The sequence below is a fragment of the Bactrocera neohumeralis genome, chromosome 4 (assembly GCF_024586455.1).
Source record: "Bactrocera neohumeralis isolate Rockhampton chromosome 4, APGP_CSIRO_Bneo_wtdbg2-racon-allhic-juicebox.fasta_v2, whole genome shotgun sequence".
NCBI lineage: Eukaryota > Metazoa > Arthropoda > Insecta > Diptera > Tephritidae > Bactrocera > Bactrocera neohumeralis.
In genome coordinates, this window is record NC_065921.1 from 83489610 (window position 1) to 83512708 (window position 23099).

The following is a 23099-nucleotide window of genomic DNA, read 5'->3' on the forward strand; positions in this document are numbered from 1 at the left end:
AGACTGTCCGAAAGTGTCAGTTCTTATTAAGAGTCCCCGCCAAATAAAGTAAAGTAAATACGTCCGGACAGACACCGACAGAACGGTAGACAGTCGGACAGGCAGGCCAATCAGTTGGTGTTAACCGCCACATTGATGCCTCGAACGCCTGCGCCGCAACTCAGCGCGATGGTGCTTAGCTGCCGGTCTCCCCACACGTCAGCTGATCATTTCTAATCTAAAGTGAGTGGCGTGTGCGCATGCGCTGCCATCATACGCGCATATAAACAACCGTTGTTGCATCTGGCATATATCTAAATAAATGTCAGTATGTTTGTTTGCCTGCAGCCTTTCAGTGATTAATGCTTTTTTGTTACTTATTCCTGTTAATTCCAAAGGCAATTTTTTCCGTGCGCCCCGTGCGTCATTATTAGGTGGCACAACTGGCACCTCAATAGAGCACCCAGCGTGGCTGCAAACGCGCTATGCCGCAGTGCCTATTGCCGCTGGGTGCACGGCAAGCGTTTGGCGTTGCCAACCTATTTGGACTAGTGTCAGCCATATTATTGCCTATTTGCTTCTTACTGCCGTCTCTCTTCTTGCTGGGAAGTGCGCGTATGTAGGGCCGCCTGTCTTGGGCTTTATTGAATTTCACTTATTAAATTGATATGATTTGGATTTATATATTTCCACTCGAGCGCGAGTCGCGTATTTGGATTTATGCGTGTAAATACCCACGTTTATTTGTTGGGATTTGGCATTGCTTAAGCTTAATGCTGTGGTACAGTGTCTCAGTTTTGTTGAAAACGTTGAAGGCAAAGAATAAGGTTAACTTCTTAGATTGCTAATGATACCAAGAACCCTACCTGATTTTTCAAGAAGTAATTGACTATATGGTATACAAGTATTGTTGTTGAGGCGGCAGAAAACTGCCGAGTTGACAGTCCTTGGCCGGTTCCATTCCGGTTACATAGACCCAACCATAGACTTGGGTAGAAGCCATGCCCTTCCCAGATTGGAAGCACAATACAATTTTTTAAGCTCTCGCCTTCTGAAGCACCTATGATATATCACAGACCTTCTTCCTAAGGCCAAAGTTTCATGAGATGAGCTTGTTGAAGGAACAGTGAAACCAAAAATGGTTCGAAGGAATCTAAAGTACCATATCTCAATCTTCCAAGTTCGTATATTTCCAAGCCGACCTATATTATTTGTCCGAACTCTGGATAAAGTTTTCGTTTCCAACTTTCAAGAAGCATCTGAATTTTTATAATTACCAGTTTGCTAAAATTTTTCCCAGGAAGTAATTTGGCAGAACATAATGTTTGTTTTTGAACACTTGCCTTCGGAAAACCCTATGCTCTTCCACTGGCCTTCTTCATATAATTAAAGTTTCATATTGTGATCTCGTTGAAGGAACAGAGAACCCAAAATTTAACTCTGAGGAATTTAAATGACCCCTTTTTCTAATATTCAAACTTTAGCTATCTGCGTGAGAGTACAATTCACAGTACGAGTACAATTCAGTGGTTTAGCAATTTTTCATACTGAAGTAAAATAATTTCTAATAGGGGATCTATTACCTACCAAAACCCAAAGTACTTTTTTATTATACAAAAACCTCTCATGAATCCTTTGAAACTTCAGAAAGGTCTTAGAATAAGCACGTCGCACAATTTTTCGTTCTTCTGGCATAAGATCGTATCCAAGCTGACCTACCCGCCGTTTTGGAGCTTGAGTGGTATATCGCGAGCTAATCCAGTTCAACTGAAGTTTCCATAGACTTTAGAACACCAGAAATTTCTACCCGGCAAAGCTTCCGAACACTAAGTACTTTCCTATTACGAAAAAATCTCGGAATTTCAGAGATGTCTCAAAACTGGCAGGGACTACAATTTTTCGATTTTGAGCAATGTTATCTATACCTGTATCAGACGATGAGGAGTATGTCAAGCAATCATATATTTTCATGCTGTATAAGCGACCCACTTCAAGTTGCGATAGATTTCAGAAAGCCCAAGAAGCCTCCCCGGGAAACTTCTCATAACTCGTAGTATTTTTTTGTTACAAAAAACCTTCCTTGAATTCTTCGGAATTTCAGATACGTCTTAAAACCAATAGGCTCTATTTCTTGCGATAGATTTCAGAAAGTCGAAAAATTCTCCCCGGGAAGCTTTCCAGAACTCGTACTACTTTTTTGTTACAAAAAACCTTACATGAATCTTTCGAAATTTCAGAGACGTCTTAAAACTAGTAGGCGCTACTTCTACTGAAGTTGCGATAGATTTAAGAAAACCGAAAAATTCTCCCCCGGAAAGCCTTCCAGAACTCGTAGAACTTTTTGGTTTTAAAAGGCCTTTCACGAATGCTTCGGATCAACATTTTTTCTGTTTTGTAGCGTTCGCGATTTAAAAAAGAATTCCAAAAATTCTACTAAAATAAGATTATATACAGAGTGACCCCTACGCCCACAGAACCACCAGATAAGGTATTACTTCAGGGGAGTGACAAGACATTTTACGTCTCTTCTATAGAGACATAATTAGAGGTGTGTCAAACTCCAATGGTGGGTTCAACTCCAATCTTACTGCGGCCTCGAAAAGTTTCAGTAGTCCTCGAATTACGTGAAATTCCCTCAAAATTTTCAATACTCCCGGCCAATAAGCGAAACACTGTGCCGTTAACGAGTTGGATTCCGCAAGCTATGTCATTAAAGCCCAGTTGTCCAATACTTGGACGTTTTATCGCCTGTTTGTTGTTGTGCGCTGCCAGTGCGGCTGCTGTTTGCCGCCTCGGCCGTCGCTCTTTATTCGGACGGTGGCAAATACAGTAGTTCTTACCGCATTTTGTTGGCATTTTTTAGTGTTACTGCTAAGCGTTAGCGCTTTACTGTTGTTGGCGTTGTTGTTTTGTTCTTTTTCGTGTAATGTGTGACAGCTTATCTTGTAGCCACTGACAAGCCTGTTTCAAATCTCTTTTTGTGCGCGTGTTGTTGCTGTAGTTTTATGATACTTACTTCTAACATTTGCCTTTGCCGACGGCGACGGCGACGGCGACATTGTCGTTTTGTATGAGACAAGCTGCCGCTGTTGGGCTACTTGCTTGCAGTTTGCTTAACATTATTGTTGGTGGTGGTGGCGTTGTTGCTATCGGAGATACTACTTTGACTTGGTGGTTTTGGGACAGCATGTCGTTGGCGCGGAGCTTGACTGCAGCTAATAATGAATTCAATTGAAATTTAATTAATTAGTTGACAGTTGGACTGACACTTGGTTGCTGTCCGAGTGAGCGCGAGTTTTCCAAGAATTCCGAGGGGTAGCTGGGGATCGTGTAGCACGACTTTGGCGAGTGTGTTTCGATTCGTGTATCGATTGGTTGACTTGTCTGTGTGTTGCTTTGTATGTATGTATGTATAAAAATCCCACCTAAGACAGGTGTGGTCCAGTTGTGTAGCTTACGATCGATCTTAAATCGTTTTCGTGTGTAGAAATCAAATAAAAATTATTTTTGTTTTCACATTTAATTTCCCAATAAAATGCATTGTCCATTCAATCCATTCAATGCCAGCGATCAATCAATTGATGTGTTAGTTATGTGATTTGTAGTGTCCAAAAAAAAAGAAACGAAATGCTAACAACGCCGTAATGCCCGGCCACATGACGCGACTTGTGGTTTTATGATCTACTTCGAAAGTGGAGCATGGACAGACCGGCTTTATAGCTACCATAAACAAAGGACTCATCCTTCATACTGTCATTTCGTAAGTGCGCGCTCAACTAGACAAGACACCGCAAGTACACGGCAACTCTTTAGCGCTGTACTCGCTTTAAGCCGCTAGTGCCTTAGAAGAACAACAATCCCGACTGCTTGGCTGCTTTACTGCCTCGCCGATATATTTTTTTCGTAATGTTTGTACCTAGTAAATCACCTCCGGCTAAATACTACAAGTTAATATGTTGCTGACATGTTCTTTACTTTATTGTTGCTGCCGTGTGTGGTTTTGTAAGCGTCTGCGGTCTGTTGCTCTACTGCTTGAGCGCTTAGTCAGCTTGTGCATGCCTCTTTGTGGTTTGGAGGCGTTGAGGGCGTAGACCATCACGATATCGCCACACGTTGTTGGAGTTGGAGTTCGCCCTTTTAGGCCGTTTGTTCGGACGCATATTGGTCAGTCAGTAAGACGTAGCTGATTTTTACTACGCCTGCGTTGGCAAAAAAAGCTTACTTTTTGCGCTTCTCTTAGCAAAACTCTACTTCAAATGACTCAATATCGGCGCTGGTTCGATGTAGATTTTTTGATTTTAATGCACTCTCATTCGATTTTTAGGATGAGATAGTAGGATACTTGCATGCTTTTATATGGCCAAAGAGCTTTTTATGGTTTTTTAAAGCTTTCTTAATTTCTATATATATCTCTTGATTTAATTTATGGTATACTTGATGCGTTTTCTATTCAAAATCACTGTAAGTTGTTCAGTATTTATTGAAATTCGCTTCAATAAAACTTGATGTGATGTGATGTGATGTCGTGTTTCACAGAGCCTCCTTTAGATCCGAAGGTCCAACGACAGAACGCGAGAGGATATTAGAAAGCCGACTCGCTTTCTATCGGATGAAATTGAAAAACAGTTGCCCTTCCTAGACTTAGTCATAGTACTAATAGTTTGTGCAATTTATTGATTGTTGAACTGTTGGAATAAATATTCAAAGAAAAGTAGAAAGTGTGGTGGGGTATCCTTAGATTTGTCGGACACTGTATATTCGTGCTATGAACTGTTTAATTCCAATTCTGCCGCAAATATTAGTTTCAGAAGACTTAAAATTCTTCCAGTATTTGTTAATACTTTCAGGCAGTAATCGAAATACTGATGAATTGATGATCACTTTAGCTGCGGTCCTTCACAAGAGGTACTCGGCAGAAGATATTGTACTTTTCTTGATCCAAGAACACAAGCTCCATAGTTTTCCGCAATAACTCCTGTCAATTGTGAGCTCTTGCACAGAGTCTGATAATATATTACTATAACTTAGATTGGATTTCACGAAAGGTATCCAACGTTAACAGCTTGTCTTCCTAGTCTAAAAATGTGAACTTGATTTCCAATTTGTCCTTTTTACCAAAAAATGAGCTACACATTTATAGACCTACATATCAGGCTAAGTAGTGAACTATTTAAGTATCAGCTGGCAATGTCTTTTAACAGAGAGAGATAGAGAGAGTGGGAAGTAATGTTGATATATACTATAGTCTATTCTTAAAGAAAATTTAAACTTCTTTGCATGAGTATTACCCATTGAGAGGTAGAAGAATTTTCGGGTAAAATCTTTGGACTTGTCCTTGAGTGATGCTATCAACAAAATTATCAAAAAGTCCGCTAACGAAAGGCTAGGTATTTGAAGACCAATCAGAGCAATGTCTTTTGAGAGAGAGCGATAGACAGAAAGAGATGAAGAGATGAAGAGAGAGATAGAGCGGACGCAATGTTGATGAAGCGCTGAAAACTATCGTCGAAACTATCGGAAAGTTTTTTGCCAAAAAATTGTCTAGACATTTGTAGATTTCACTAAGCAGTGAACTATCTGAAGGTCAGCTGGCAATATCTTTTAATAGAGACAGAGAAAGAAAAAGAGTGAGGAAACAATGTTGATATAGCGCTGAAACTATAGTCTATTGTTATAGAAAAACTTAGCATGGGTATAGCCCTTCAGAAAGATCGAAACCTGGATTCTACAAGCTTTGGTTTTCTGAATTTAGAAATACTGAAACAGTCGGAGATATCTTGATGTAACTTTAATTAACGAAGCTCTGAGCTATATTGACTATTATTGGGAAGAAAGCAGTTATAGAAATATATATTTCTGCCAGATATTCAGAAATAACTGATTCTATTAAAAAGTATTACTAAAAATGTATGAATCTGTGCTTAGATCAGTTTATTTAACTATTTACACCACAATGACTTCACAAGAAGACTAAAAAGAGACCGCCACAAGCGAACTCGAACCCTTAACACTTTATGCGCCAACAAATAAAACAACAAATAAAACAAAAGCAAGAGTCTTGCAGAAGACCAAACGCTGGCGAGTAAATAAATAAATATAAGAAGTGCATTAAGTTAGTGAAAATAATAAAAAGGAACATGTGCCAACACAATAAATGCGAGAAAAAATCGAAACAACAACAATAAATGTTAGCAACAACAATTAGCAACATATATGTGTGAGTGTTGTTGTGTTGCCATTGCGGCATCATATTCTAATTAAGCGTGAAGCGCACCTGGAGGCGCTTTTGTGCAGCCACTACGCGCCCAACTGCCACACAACAACCAAAAACAACAACAAAACCAACAACACTAACAATGGGCATACAAGAAACGCATGGCAATCAATGTACATCTGTGGCAGCGATCAAAGTATCAGCACGATCACACACGATCAATATATAATGTTCTAATGCGCTCAGCTATATACTTACATATACATATGTATGTATATGAGTATGTATACATATGTATCCCTGGCACATCGCTGCACATTTGCCCTGTCCAGCGGTTGGCTGTTCGGCTACCAGCGTTGATTTCTCTTGCCGTTGCACGCATCGCCGCCCGAATGCTTGCGCGCTTTAAGGGCTGCAACGGGCGGGCAACGGCGGAGGGTTGCCTTCGCATCGACGGCTGACTTGGTTGGATGGATTGGCATCGTCACCACGTTATCGACACATATAAAGTGTAACTAATTGTAGTTGTAAGTGAAGCCGAGTCCCTGCGACTCTGCGCCAGCGCAGACACATGGCAATAAAATGATGAAATGAAATACGAGCGAATGTGAAGTTATAGGATTTGACATTGAGCACACACACACAGCGCATAAAGATGTTTATAGAAATATACATACATATATATACATACATACATATATGAATGGCGTTTAGATGTGCCGCCATTAGATTTGATAACTTCGTTGCAAAAGTTGCCAATGTCATAGGTATGAGCTTAGCAGGGTTGTCAAACATTCAAAAAATAAGAGAAAATACGTTAACTTCATCTGCACCGAATAATACCCTTCACAGGTTGGTTTTTTTAGAGCATAAAGGAGTATAAAAAGATATGTATCTTGATTTTGAGCGGTCCGTTTGTATGGCAGCTATTTGGTATAGAGCACCGATCTACATTGGAATATCCCAGAAATATTCTTGAGGGCAAACTTCTTCATATTCTTCCTTGGCTGTACAATAATGAGTCGGCAAGGATCGAGAACACAAAAATCGACAGTTTGCTATATCCTTTTTGAGTTCAAATGAGTTGTAAACTCCAAATGCAAACAGGTCGCTTGGCACTTGGTACTTTCAATAATTATACGGGTGACCTTGCTTCCGTTGACCACCCATGGATCTCGAAACGAAGCAGATTTTCGTTGGAGCTTCCTCTTCCATGCGAATAATATGGCCTAACCAGCGCCATACCAGTAAGCTGGTGAGCCCCGTATAGAGCAGCTTTTATCCTTAGCGATCCCAGACTGAGTGCCGTTACGTACTTCATGCAGAAGTAGTCGCTAGGTTTCAGGATGCCAGCGCTTGAAGCAAGTTTCAATAAGTTCTGCGGCCTCACTAACGATACAGCTACCAGTGTCTCATACGGTAAGACCGCCGAGAAAGTTTCATAACTCAAGCAACTCTACTGAGAACTCAACACAAATACCAATACACATCTGTAGACTCAGCTACAAGCTTTTTCAACTTTTATTTTTGCTCATATCTCTTCCTAATCGACTAATTCCAACCACAGGCTTGCAGCCTTTGACTTTTGTGCTCAAGAGCACAGAACAACAAAAATCTTTTGAATCACATTTCAGTGGTTTTAGGATCGTCGACATTATGGATACAACAGATGAATATGCTAATTAAGGATACATTTAAAAGCGGTAAGGCCAGATTATAAACTTCAGCAGACCGTGTCTTTCGGCTGCAAGAGCTGACATTGATCAACACCATAAGCTGCGTCAGGATCGGGAAGCATCTCTCCTAGCCATTCGAAACCAAGCGAGCTTCCAGACAAGGAGACTACCTATCGTGTGACTTCTTCAATCTATTGCTGGAGAAAATAATACGAGCTGCAGATTGAACTCAACAATCGCGCTGTTAGTTCCGCTTTCTCCAGACTGGATAATAAGGCGAAGCGAAGGTCTGGGTCTGAACCAGGACAAGACGAAGTATTACCTGTCATCAAACAAACGTCACTGTTTTAACACCAGTTTTAACACCAACAGCTACATATGTCATCCTCGAAATCCAAAGTAGAATCACTTTTGCCAACAGGTGCTACTTCGGACTGAGTAAGGAATTTAGAAGTAAAGTTCTCTCTCGACGAACAAACACAAAACTCTTTAAGTCGCTCATCATCCCCGTCCTGCTATATGGTGCAGAGGCATGGACGATGACAACATCTAAGTCGACTTACGAGCATACGAGAGAAAGGTTCTTCTTAAGATTTATGGTCCTTGGTAACGGCGAATACCGCACTCGATGAAACGATGAGCTGTACGAGATATAGGACGACATTGACATAGTTCAGCGAATTCAGACAGCGGTAGCCGCTAGCGGTTTGCTAGGTCATGTCGTCCGAATAGATGAAAATACTCCAGCTCGGAGAGTATTCGACGGAATATCCGCCAGTGGAAGCAGAAGGAGACAAAGACCTCCACTCCGTTGGAAAGACTAGGTGGAGAAGGACCTGGCTACACATGAAATTTTCAGTTATTGCGTCGTCCAAGAAGTGCGATGGGCGGTACAAGGACTGAAACAAGTAGGTACTTGTGGCACTTACTATAGTGGTCATATAAAGGAGCGCAAATTTGGTATGGGATTCGTGATGGGAGAGAGACTCCGTCGCCGAGACCTGGCATTCACCCCGGTAGATGGACGTCTAGCCACAATCGTCATCAAAGCGGAAGATAGGTAAATTTTAAAGTTATTACTGGCCTGTAGATATTCTCAGTTTTGACGCATGTCTTGGAATCTTAAAGCCAATCAGAGCTCATGCTTTGAGAAAGTACCGCCAGATGCAAAATTCCTTTGGCACACCGCCACTAGCATGGACACTTCCTAAAGAGTACCAAAGCGCACCGTGCAGGTGTGCCGGAAGCAATAAAATCGGCATTAGAAAAATAAAAATTGCTTTCATTAAACCAAATGCCATGACCAACAGAAGCTACGAAGGACCAACAGTTAATTTGCAAAGCAAAGACAAAGTAACTGCATGTGGTGGGGTTATCTACCATAAATACCTTATAGGCAGCGAGAGACTGCAATAAACCAGCGCAAGGACATGCAAAACTCGGCACTAAACGAACAATGGAGGCAGTTAAATGTCACACAATGGCGGACAAAAGATCAGCGGTGGCTAGAAACCGCATAAAGTAACAACTTTGAGACAGAACGAGCAACGAGCGAGTGACTTCCGAAATTCCAAAAAGTCACGTGGCATGCGGTAATTTCACCGGTGTTTTGTAGCTGCTGCATGTCCTTGAAGATAACCGCCTACCATACGACGTAAAGGCACCCGCTGCCTTTGTTTGTTGGCACGTTGTCGGGTGACACAACAACATGCGTCGGAGCATTGGCGAGTTTGCCTTGCCACCTTGCCGTCGGTGCGTGCAACAAATACACACAAAAACACACAAAAAACACGAGTGAAACGGAACGAAATGGCACTCATTGACAAAAATGTACGACAACGCCGTTAAGAGCATTAAAGAAGAAGGAGCATAGGCGGCGGCGAAGAAGAAGAAGCAGAAAAAATTGTATGGACAATAAGACGACACAAACGGAGAACGAGAGCAAGGCAGGAGAAACGCACGTACCACACAAATGCTGGACTTCTTTTGAGTTATATATATATACTATATATACATATGTATGTACATATATATAAAAATATATACGTTTGTGTATATATGTGTGTGTATTTATATCCGCATGTCGCCTCCAGGCATTGATAGCGTTGGTTAATCGATTATATACCGAAACGCGTCCTACGACACCGAGCAGCGTAAAGTCGGCAACAGCGCTGGCAAGGTGCAAACAGTATACGTCAATATTTATAGATACATGCAAACGCAAATGCATACAAAGACGTGTGTGTGTGTGTTATGTTATGACCAGCACTTCCGGTCTACTTTTTCGCAACATTCGCAAACACACAGAGCCCACAACTCACACAACGGCCGCCTTGGGGGCAAACGCCCTTTCGCGGGAGTATTTCAATTTGTGTCGTTCGTTTTTTAACGCCTTCCGCCAGTCGTGGGAGTGCGTGGCAAGCAAATTCATGAAATAAATATTAAATAAGCTTAAGCGCCCTTTTTGTATTGTTGTTGTGGGTGTTTGTGCGCATAAATGCTCGTGTATATGTAACAACTCTTTTGCTAATAAAGTTTTGCGCTTTCGTTGCTTTCATGGGAACTTTTTACGAGTGCACGAAGTGATGCGTACTAATCATTACTTTGGAAAATCATGTAATTACTTTGTTGTCTATTGTCTTCCGGTTTCATAGCGGCCTCTAATGACAACAGCGTGCAGTCTCAAGTGATTCTAAGGTGAAAAGTTCGCCGTTGACATATAACTCCAAATTTGTTTTCAGATAGTTTCTAAAAACAACTATCGGAAACTAAGAACTAATGAGATAGAGACTTTTACTTGCAAATAGTGATAAACTTCGAATTTTTCCAAAGAATCCTTATCAAATAATACCCACAACTTTTAAGTCTTTCTTTTGGTTTTTTTAGGCCGTAAGAAGTGTTTAAAATGTCTTCACACCCTCTAAGGATCGTCATAGTACGTGAGTGGTACACACAATAAAGCACTCCTCTCGTCTATCCTGTATTTGTTCCTTGCTCCGTGACCGCTTTCCCATTACTTCAGAACAAGGTTTCCAAGATGGCTCGATTACAAGTCAGTTTCTACTCTCCCTGTGTCCAGGGATATCTACGACTTTGTACCCAGCATCAAGCTACTTGACTCAGCTTCTATTGACTCATTTTAATAAAAATTGTATGGTTTGCGTCGTCTAATGGTTCAACTCCTTAAATACATACATGACCTTCTGCTTTACCCATGTTGCTCAGACATGATCCTAAATAAGGTTCTTAAATATTACATAATTTTTGTCTGAGGTTTCTTAGTTTGCTTAAAAGATACTTCTACTCCTGTGGATATAGAATGCCTCAGTACCCTCTCAAAATTATGATATAACTTCAAGGAATGCTGAACAATAATGATGATCTTTTACCTTGAAAAGGAAGTGAAACGGCTGTGTGGATCCACAATAATCTAATTCTCAACCAATTTGCTAACCATTATTGGTTAAATTGTAAAGTCCCCGGCCTGACACATAGATGGATACTAGAATTAAATCCATATGATCTTTAGTTATTCCTAACTTTCAAAAGGCGCGTGTATAAATTTGACAGCTGTCGGATCATTGTTTGTAAATTTATGTGATTATCTATTATTATGAAAGAAAAATCGATAAAAATAAAATTCGCTGTTGATAAAAAATTTATTTTTTAAGCAATTGAAGCGAAAACTTGACTAGTTTACAGACACTGCCCCAGAAATAAACAAACAAAGATTGGTATAAAGACAGTGAACGCGGTGGACACCTAAAAGATAATGTTACCGATGAAAACATCAAAAAAGACCACAAAATAAGTTTGGATGACCGTAAAGTGAAGTTGTTCGAGATAGCAGGCACTCTAAAGATATCAACTGAACGTGTACATCATATTATTCACGAATATTTCGGCATAAGAATGCTCTGTTCCAAGTGAGTATCGCGCGAGCTCACTTTTGACAAAAAACAACGATGAGTTGACATTTAAGAGCAGTCTTTCGAGATGTTCAAGCGCAATAAACCCGAATTTTTGCATCGATATGTGACAATGGATAAAGCATTGCTGAATCATTTCATTCGAAGTCCAAACAACAGTCATCCGAAAGTGGACTGCACACGAAAATCCCTTCAAAGCGTGGAAAAACGCAACAACCGGCTAGCAAGGTTATGGCGTTTGGGATGCACATTCAATAATTTTGATTGGCTAGCTTGAAAAAGAAGGACCATCAACAGCGACTATTACATATTGTTATTGAAACATTTGAAGGACAAAATCGTTGATTTTAGAGAAAAAGAAAGTGTTGTTTCACTAAGCCAATGCAGCGGATCAAAAGTTGGTGAAAACGATGGCAGAATCATGGTTGGGCTCGAATTTCTTCCCCATCCGCTGTATTCTTCAGATCTGGCTCCCAGCGACTATTTTCTGTTCTCAGATCTCAAAAGAATGCTCGCTGGTAAGAAATTTTCATGGTATAAAAAGGTAATCGCTGAACCTGAGGCCTCTTTTGAAGCAAAGGACGAATCCTAACACAAAAATGTTAACCAAAAGTTAGAAAGTTTCTGGAAATTGGCGTCCACGTAGTACGGAAACTACAGACGCCATGTTCAGAAGCTGTATGGAAGAAAATGAGGTGGAATCAACTCAAGACGTCCCTCTTGATTGTCCCGCGTTTGGGAGGTCAAGACTTAAACATACATTCAGACATGGCGAGTGTGGAAATTAAACGCCTGTTCAAATTTGTATTGATACTAAGCGTTTTTGCTTATTTATACTAAACACAGGCGTTCTTCTTTCTATCACAAAGACTACATGTAACAGTCCACGTGCGATCTTGATCAGAATCCAATAATGACCTAGAGGTCGCTATACTCAACATATTACTTTGAAGGTAACTATGTTTACAAAAAAACGAGTTCTCTGCACAAAGTATAAATAAAATGAGAAAGAAAGAGCAAGAAACCTAGAGATCTGAAGACATTTTCCAAAGTAGCCCGGACTGCATAGCCGAAAAGTTAGATTTCTTCTTGGAATTCGAGAGATCCGCTGAGCATATCAGGACGAGGACTGAATTTAAAGCTGTTCAAATGTTGTAAAGCATTAAATATGGAATTCAAACTATAAAGAAACAGTATGATAGTCCCATAACTGATATTACTTTCAATAAATTGTTTAAGAACGAGAGGAACTTTAGTATACTTGATGTCTCGAACACAAAACATTTTATGTCAATCGTGAGCTACGGGAAAAACTTTATATATTGATACAAACTTCTCAACCAAAGCTTTAATGCATTCGGTTTTTCGAAAGGACCTAAAGTAACGAGGTCTTCATAGACATACCAAAGTTGAAGAATAATAATACTGCGAACTTAGCACATTAAAATCTCCAAGCACACATTTTATGCATTTGAATCAATTGCATTCCCTTACAAAACATAAATACATAAAATATATCCGAAACAATCCATATTCAACATCTTTCTTATGATATATCCGAACCAACGACTTTGCATGTTCTTCCTTAAGTCCTTCTAAACATTTACTCACCTTGATCAGCTTCTCGCGTATCTCCCAACTGAATATGCCCGGATTGGCCTTGCGCAACTCCTCAATGCGCGCTTCGATTTCCGGCGATGTAACTTTCGGTTTCGAACCGCCTATCACACCCGGTCGTATTGAACCGGTTTCCTGGTAACGATTTAATATTTTCGATACACAACCATGCGAGACGCGTAGCTGACGTGAGATCACACAAGGTCTTATGCCATTAGCGGCCATTTCGACAATTTTCAAACGTATATGATTCGGCAGCGGTCGGCCGTTAATGAAGACACCGCCGAGTTGATTGACGCGGCCCTGACCTGTGGTTAGAAAAGTAGTTATATTAGTTAGTTTGTGGATAGTTTTAGGTTAGTTGGTGCTAGATCTCTTAGTACTCGTATTCTTAAGGACTTAAAGTATAACTTAACATAATATTCAGTGACTGAGAAAGTTTTTACTCTGAATATCTGGGATAGAAGAGTAAGATGAATCCAAAAGAAAGTTCTTCTCTGTAGATCAATTAAATTTAGCTTTTGTTGACAAATTGACTCAAAGTGTACAAAGAGATTGCTTTTCTTCCAAAGTGGGAACAGTTATTGGGTAGTCGCTGTTCAAAAATGAGTGAAAATAATGAAGAAATTCGCTGTATTTTGAAAGTTGCTATATCAGTTGGTGTAGCACAACAATTGTTCGCTCGCTTCCGTTCTGGAAATTTCGATGTGAAAGATGCACATCGCTCTGATCGACCTATCGTTGAAAAAGTCGATGAAATTATGGAAAAAGATTGACCAGGACCATTACATAAGCAGTCATAACATCGCTAAGAAACTTAACATTCATTGTCAAACGGTTCCGAACCATTTAAAAAAGGCTGGCTACAATATGAAGCTCGATAATTGGGTTCCACAAGAATTGTCTCTGAAAAATTTAATGGACCCTATTAACATCTGAGATTCTTTGCTAAAACGAAATGAAATAGAACCATTTCAAAAGCGAATGGTAGCAGGTGATGAAAAGTGGATCAAATACGACAATGCGAAAAAGAATGTCAACAAATGAAACCATCGTTTGATGGGACTGAAAGAAATCATCCACCATTTGTTTCGGTCAGAAAGGGCTTTGAAGAACAAAAAAATTTGATCCCTTGCTTGGCTGGGAAGTTTTGACCATCGGACTTGCACCATCACTACCATTTGTTTCGGTCAATGCAGAACTCCCTTAATGTAGTAAGGTTGGCTTCACGAGAAACCTGTGAAAAATACTTGTCGCAGTTTTTCGCCGAGAAACCAGAAAAGTTTTACGCTGGTGAAAAAATGCCTCTAGCGGAAAAATGGCAAACAGTGGTCGAGCAATTGGTACATAGTTTCTTCATTAAAGTTCATTATAAATATAAAAAAATAAGTTGAAGTTTGATTAGAAATACGAAAAGACTTTTTCGACTACCCAATATTATTAAGTTTGGCTGGACTTTTTTCAGGAAAGAGTATCACAATGAAGCAATTGGAATTTTTGAGAATTCTTTTACGAAAAAAATGACAAATAAAAAAATTATTTACCTTGGAATGGGTATCCGGAGAAAAAAGGCCGCATATTTAACGAATTTGCGCTGGTCATATCCATTTTTGTCAAAGTATATAGTACTAGGGGTCTTATAGGAACTTAGTGTAATATGATATATAAATATATGTATGAATATGAAAAGATAATAGCTTAAACTTCGATAAAAAAATGATGTATTTCGTATGAAGTCAACACTTTGGTTTTTGGTCTAAATTGCACTGGGTTTATTACTTGCTACGCCAACTAATTAATCCTCACGGTTACTAGTCACACTTTGTTGATATTTTTGACACAAATATTTACTTTCAAGCACACATAAATATCGGTTAAAAATCAGTTAATTTGTCAAACACTTTGGCGCCTTAATACACATTGCTTCACCGCGCCGGTAAACGCTTGTTAATGGAGCGACGCGGAAACAGTTCAAAAGATGCGCCAGCTGCCCTTTAAAGTAATACAATAACAATCGCCCGAAACACGTACTATTGGAGCCGAGCGCGCGCGTTTGCACAAATACACAACATCCGACGGAAGTCCACACAAACGGCGAACTGGTCTTAAACGCCCGCTTTGCGGTCCAATTCGTTTGCCGTTGCACAAGAAAATACGCCAAATAATGCTATTTACGTTGGGTTGGATGGAGTAACTCGCGTCACAAGCAGGGCGATCAGGCCGCGCGACATTCGGTATACAACTAAAAGAGCGCGCGAGCATAAATTAACGAAGTCGCGTCGCGCGCAAAAGTTGAAACGCGCGCGCGATCAACAGCCACAGTCCGGAACTGGTTTGCGCGGCGCAGCCAAAAAAAAAATCAAAAACGCTGACGACAACAACAAAGCGCGCCGTTTTCCAATACAAATACATGTGAAATAAAATTAAGCAAACAACAACAAATAGGCAGGAAAAACATACAAACAAACAAAAGCTACAAAAACAAGCGCTAATGTATGGCAATAAGCAGAACGCCGCGCTGGCGAATCGCCGCGTCGCTTTTGGTTTGAATACAATTGGTGCATTAGTGTGCGCTTGTTGTTGTTTTGCTTGCTGTGGTTGCATGTGATGGTGGTGGTGTTAAAGCAATGCTTGGCGCGCACGTTTGAGTAAGCAACAACAAACACAATATTTATAAAAGCATTTTGTATGTGTGTGTGTGAAAGGAGGCGGGCCATTGTTAATGGGTCAATATATTTGTTGTTGCGCGCTGAACAAAACTAACCATACGCGTCTGAGAACGGGTAGCTGTAACTAACCGGTTTGATATCAAAGTCGCGTTCGCTGTATTAATGAGAGAAAATCTAGCAACAAAAGCATACTCACGTTCACGGCGTTTGTGATGGTTTGTTGTGTGCGATTGGGTTTGTGATTATGTTTGTGTGCGCGCAACAACAGCAGCTAGCAATGGCAACGATCAAAAGTGAGGCGCGGCCAAATGGTAGTGAGCGCGTCGTTGTTAAGCGTGTGCTAGTTGGAGAGCGCGCTGCACAGCCGCTCATTTATCGTGGCGCACAGTGCTGTGGCTGCGGCACATTGGCTATAAAATGTCATACGAAATAATATAGCAGGGATCGGAATATTTTTTTATTAAAAAATAGCTTAGTAAATTTTATTTTAAATTTTATTTTTTTATTTGAAGTAGTGTGTTTCCGTAAGTCATGTGTTTGAGTTCTAGAAAGGAATGGGACGCTTCGATACCAATTTTTTAATCTAAGAATAATTCATATTTAATATGAGATTTTATTTTATGCATCATATTTGTGTTAAGATTCTTGCTTTCAAAAAATTTAGAAAATTTGTGTACAAATATATCTTCGCAAGACTCTTATTAGAATGTTTCAGAGCAGAAAACTTTCAGGAAACTATTTGTGAACCTTTAAAACCAGTCTATAATGAATGTATGCTGCTCCCAAGCTTTTGTTGAGCAAACTGTCACTGACTTTCTGTCTCTCTGTCTTTTTCTCTCTCTTTTACTCCCTCTCTCTCTATCATACACCCAGACAGTTTGCTATCTTTTTCCCTCACATTTAAAGTTACTATTCTCTAAGAATTTTCAGCTCAAAAATGTTCCGTCGAGCAAATATCTTCCAGAGACCTTCGTTAGAACCTGGCAGACCCTAGAACTATGAACAAACAATTTATGAACCCTTAAAACCAGTCTAAGCTGCTTTTGTTGAGCAAACTGTCACTGACTTCTCTTGTTGAGCAAACTGTCATTGACTTCTCTCTCTCTCTCTCTCTCTCTCGCTCTCATACACACACAGTAAGCTCTTGTCTTCTCTCACATTTCGAGTAATTATTCTCAAAGAATTTTTACCTCAACCTTTATCGTTGTGCAAATATATCTTCCCGGGACCTTCTTTAGAATCTGGTAGACCCGAAGACTCTCAAGAACCTCTTTACCTCAAAATTATTCCGCTTAGGGACTTAGTTCTTAACATATATTAAATGGTTTTCATAGACAATTTGGTAGAGTGGTTCATTCACGATTGGTTGGACAACCCATCAAGCAGGAAATTGAGAGGCCAATGGAACTAGTATCTTCTTCTACGAAAATTAATAATTTTTTCTTATTTCGAGGTACAACATGACAACGAGCATGAAATAGAGAGACCAATACCAGTTCCTGCCAAGAAAATTGATTTTTTTTATTGTTTCGAAGTTCGACATGACATAGAGCATGCAATTTAGAGACCAATACTAGTTCCTTCTGTGAATATGGATTATTTTTTTTATTTCGAGGACGCAACTATAGTTAGGCACCTTCGGAGAATATGAAGCACTCTTTGAAGTGTGAGAAGATAGTGTTCTCAAACGCGGAAGGGACGGAAAACAGAAAGTTATCGAATTAATTTGATTGGGATTAAGAAATCTCTTGCTTCCAGCTTTTGATGATTGAATAAGCTTGATTATTCTTAGAAAATGTCAAATTTCGAACCAATATATATTCATATCGCTTTCGTTTTCTGCTGTTTTCTCGATTTGATGTGATTTTATAAGACGACATAGTTGTCATATACAGACCGACCCGTCAAATAGTCCAAATTATTTAATCAGCAAAACAGCTCTAGCTTTTAAAATTAAGCTTATTCTAAGAGAAAGTCAAGTTTTGGATCAAGATATATTCTTCTAGCTTTCATTTTCTATTGTTTTCTCTCTTTGATGGGACAGATCGGTAAATAGTAAACAGAAAAACGAGATCTCTTGCTACCAGCTTTTGATATGAAGCTTATTCTGAGAGAAAGTCGGGTTTTGGGAACAAGATATATTCATATTGATTTCATTTTCCGCTTTTGGTGCGACTTTCTAATATGAAAATGAGAATTACGAACAGACACACAGCACAAAACTGCATAAAATGCTAAGTGAGAGAGCGCACGAGCTTACTTAAGCTTTTGATCCACTCATTTGCTCACAGCATATCATTGTATTGTATTAGCAGTTGCTTGACATGTTATTGTTGTTGTGCTTGCGCAGTCTGCTCAAGTGCTTTTCTGTAGATAATCAGCGCTAGTTTAATGGAGTGCAATGGCTAAAGAGCCACGCCTACTCAGCTCCACAACGAACTTAACTGCAGTTGGTAAGGCAAAAAGCAGTCGGACCACCGATAAACTGTAGTAGAAACCAGCGAGTAAAGCGCGGTGCGCAATGCGAATTATAGCGACTAGTTTATTTGCTTTCGGCAGCGTTGATTGGTTGCCGATTGTTTATTGCTGTAGCCGTTGTAGCCGTTATCCCACTTTGCCCGCACGACCCTCCCCTACCGGTCGCTCTCCTCTCCTTACATTGTTTCTATGCGTGCATGCTTGTTGGTATTTTTATGCGTTGACAATTTATCAACAACAACAACAACTACATATGTTTGTTTTATAGAGAGTTTTGATTGTAATCTTGTAATGTCCTTCATTCGATCGCTTCAATGCGAGCGCTAACGAAGCAGCTGCCGTTTGCCATGTGCATAATGTTTGTAATGTAAAATCAACAACACCAAAACCAACAACAACAACAATATTAGTGTTACTAAAACTTTTCGCAATGGCCGATTCGTTGTTGCTGCTCCTGTGCATTTCGCTTTGTTTCCGGCCGACGCGTGTTTTGCCATAAATATGTGTGCGTGCGTGTGTGTGTTTTGCATTTTGGCTTTCAATTTGACATTCGCACAAAGGCATGACATTTGTCGTCACCGTCGTACGTCGTTTGCAGTCAATTAAAGCGTGAAGGCTAGCTGTGCCGCTATCTCTCTTAACAACAATGAAGATACACTCGTTGATATACATATGTATGTACTTATTTATTATACTGTTGGCCAGCACGTGTGTTACTGTTTGCTTTTCAATTTTTGATGGAGGATTCATTCAATTTATTTAAAGTACAGCATATATTTATACCGGTTATATACTGGTTATTGCGCCCACCACCTTTTTGAAACCCTCATTGAGCTGTATGTACAACTAAACATAAATTTTTTAGCAACGTCAAATAAAGAGTGATCCATTTCGAGTTTCTCTACTTGTTTTGAAGAAAAAACGCAGAACTGATGGGGAATGTTTTCCGAAAGAACGCTCTTTAGCATTTAGTTCTTAAAAATTATCTCTTTTAAATGTTGGCCGCGGCTACGTCTCAGATGGTCCACTGGTTGAGTTCAATTTTCGATGACTTATTCGAGCATTTCGACTGATAAGTGGCGAATGACACCCATGATGATTTGGCCTGAAACGGAGCGGAATTGTCTGCATTGACTTTAGACTTTACATGTCCCCACAGGAAAAAGCCTAACGGTATGATATCAAACGATCTGGGTGGCCAATCGACCGGCCCAAAACGTGAAATTATCTGCTCACCGAAGTGTTCTCTCATTAAATCCTTTAATTGATGCGATATATGGGAAGTGGCGCCATCTTTTAAAACCAAATGTCGTCGAGATCTCGAGCTTTAGTTTCGGTTATCATAGCGCGATACGGGAGCCATTGACGGTTACGTTCTCTCAGGCAACATTTTTTAAGAAATATGGACCCATGATTCCACCAGCTGACAAACCACACTAAACCGTTGTGTTTTCCTAAAAAAAATGGCAGCTCTTGAATGTTCTCAGGTTGTTCTTCGTCCCAAGTGTGGCTATTTTGCTCGCTTACATACCCATTGAGCCATACCCAGATTGAGTCGGATCTTTTTGGAACTTTTAAGAAGTCCATAAAGCAAAGCGATGTCGCTTGGGAAGGTCGAGCGGCTTTAGTTCCCTCACAAGCTGTATTTTGGAAAATGCGTCAAGTCGTTCATATGTCTGTCCGAGTTTCTGCGAACGGCACCGAATGGACTCTCCACGGTCTTCGTGTACACTCTAAGCTACGGCTGCGACTCACGCGTGATCTATCAAAAACGGCTATTGAAAAAGTTATTTGGTCCGTTGGTTGGACATCGTCCTCTTCTGCCAAGAGACAGCATTACCAAAATGATAAACTTGACAAAGAAAGTTTAAAGTCACCCCTGTAAGCAAGCTGAATGACTCCACGCTTGACCCACTATTAAGAGGTAATAAAATCAAGTAGTATACAGACGGCTCGAAAATGTCGCAGAGAATTGTTACAGCACTCGCAGAACCAAACTCTTCATACCCAGGGGAAGTTTTTCGACTATCTTCCAAGCAGAGGTCTTTGCTATAAGACGGTTGGTAGATATACATAAATCTCAAGTGCAGCTATCGTAAAGTATCGCTACATTTTGCGATAGCCAGGAGGCACTTGTGAACTCTGCTTATGAGATAAGATGTTGCTGTTGTTGTTGTAGCGGAAGAAATAAATTCTGAATTAATTTCCTGTCGCGTTGACAGTCCTTGGCCGAATAAAAATCCGTGTCCGCTTCAGTTACTTAGACCCGACTGACGTGGGAAAAGAATCAATTTGAGATAATATCGTTGCTGGCGCTGGAGTGCATATAACGACTGAATAGCCCACCAGGTCGTAACTAAGTGTATTTTTTCTGTATGACAGATCGAAAGTGTATAGCCTGGAATGAACTGGTTGACGAGCTTACCCACTTTGCAGCTTCCACGAGAATATTAGGAGCAGAACCGCGTATTGATGTTGGTTCTCATACCATGAAAGAGCCTGCCTTTAAATAAGGAAAAAGTAGGCAGAAAAGTGTTGGCAACAACTCCAAGGCATGTGCCACGCCAAATTGCTAATCGGTGGTTACAATGCTTATAAAGATAATCAACCTCCCGAAAAAAAAATTTCGGCTACTGACCGCATTTTACACTGGCCATTCTAAGCTCAAGCAACACTTATTCAACATGGACTTAGCTTGTTGTGAAAATTACCGGTTCTACGACATGGAGCCGGACCTGATGATAGATGATGATGCAGACGCCGTATTAAAGCCCTTTGATCCATGTTTCTGGATAAGGATCACATCGGCTCAATAGCACTCAGCGGTATATTGGAATTTATCAATGTATTTGGGCTATGTGAGACGTTGTGACTGAGCAGATGGCCCGAAAGTAATCAGCAGTCGACTATATGGGTGTTTCAAGATGAGCCGTCAATGATTTATACTTTATCATAATGGCTCTGATGAACTCTTACTTTATTTTCTTAGAGCAGGCCAATAGTTTTTTGTTTAATTCAAATCAAAGCGGCAGCGTGGATTATGCCGGATTCAGTCTTATCCAATTTGGCTAAGATTTAGTAAATTTAAAATTTAGTTCTTGAAACAATAGAACAGTCACGACTCATAACCTATGAAGTAGATGAGCTCATCAAGCGCTGAGCTGTGTATTTAACCTCTAATATCAATGCAAAATACAGGGTGAGCAATGTGTTCAAGCATTGTTATATAGAAAAAGCAATAGTGAAAAAAAGTCAACACCGACCATCGAGAGCCTTCGAGGACTGCAAAAGATAATCAATAACTATAAATACAGCTTAAGGCAAATAGTTCAAAGGATAGGGGAATAGCATGATAATATCTTACTTTTAATAGAACGCTAATTTCAGCTGATTGAGATGACTAATCTTAAAATCCAGTATCCGAAAAATCCAATATTGCAAAATCAAAGCTGTTTTCGGTTTGCCCGAGTTTCCTTTCACTCATCCGATAACACGTTCTTACGCTGGTGAGTGCCTCACAAATATTCTCATGGTATGTTTGATTCGTCGTCGCTCTTTACGTTACCGGAAGTCCTACCAAGAAACCCACCACAGTGTGTAGAATATTTTGAACAAAATAGGGCTCAATAGCGGTGGCCAGCTAAAGATATTAAAATATTACTTCGATATACATATAAGTAAGTGATAAACTAAAATTATAGGTTTTGTCAGGTCAAATTTAACATATTGCCTTAATCTCAACACAAAATTACTGCACTTCCGCTGGACTCCACTAGAGTAGTATAATCACTTAGAATAATTGACGTTCCGATAAGAATACATGGAAATTTTTATATGCGTAACGGTAACTATTATGTATATGAATGACGATATATATTTATGTGTGAAAATCGCATGCTTCAGTGAGAACGATAATTGAAAAGTGTCATTGAGCAAATTATGGTTAGAAGAGCGTAAACGCTTTAAGCGACATATTGTACTAATAATCACTAAGCTACTCACACGCAAACACAAAAATACATACATACATATATAAACAACAATTTACATATGCACATGCGCGCTGGAGGCCATAAGCAAATATGTACCTATTGACAGCTATTACACATGATAATAACAAGCACACACACAGACACACTTTCAGGATAGAGCACATACATTGACAGTTGAGCATACATTTATGCATATCCTGTCAACGAAATATTTAGTTGTGGTTGCCCGCTGCGTTGATGCGTCTAACAAAATGGCCAACAGCAACGACATGCCACATCCTGCGGCAAACGGATCGACCATTCGACATACTAATCGTACTAACTGTCATAAGCACATTAAATGTGGCCAAAAAATTAATTGGAATTTTGAATATGAATGAGTAGTTGAGTGAACTGAGCAACGCACACGCACACACTCACACACAGACACGAACTTGGAGGACTTTAAAGTAGAGCACTTCACACATACTACAACAATTTTGCACGCCAGTGCTGGTATATGCTTCATTAGCATAGAATTTTCTGCTGATTAACAGCGGCTGAGA

General features: G+C 39.9%; 1 protein-coding gene across 1 annotated transcript in view; it reads right to left on the reverse strand.

Annotated features, from left to right (window-relative positions):
- Positions 1-23099, reverse strand: part of LOC126755144 (protein gooseberry-neuro) — a 79851-nt gene that overhangs the window by 40416 nt on the left and 16336 nt on the right. The window contains exon 2 of the mRNA XM_050467515.1: positions 13410-13723. Within this exon, the coding sequence (XP_050323472.1) occupies positions 13410-13723 (314 nt within the window). The remainder of the gene's footprint in view (positions 1-13409; positions 13724-23099) is intronic.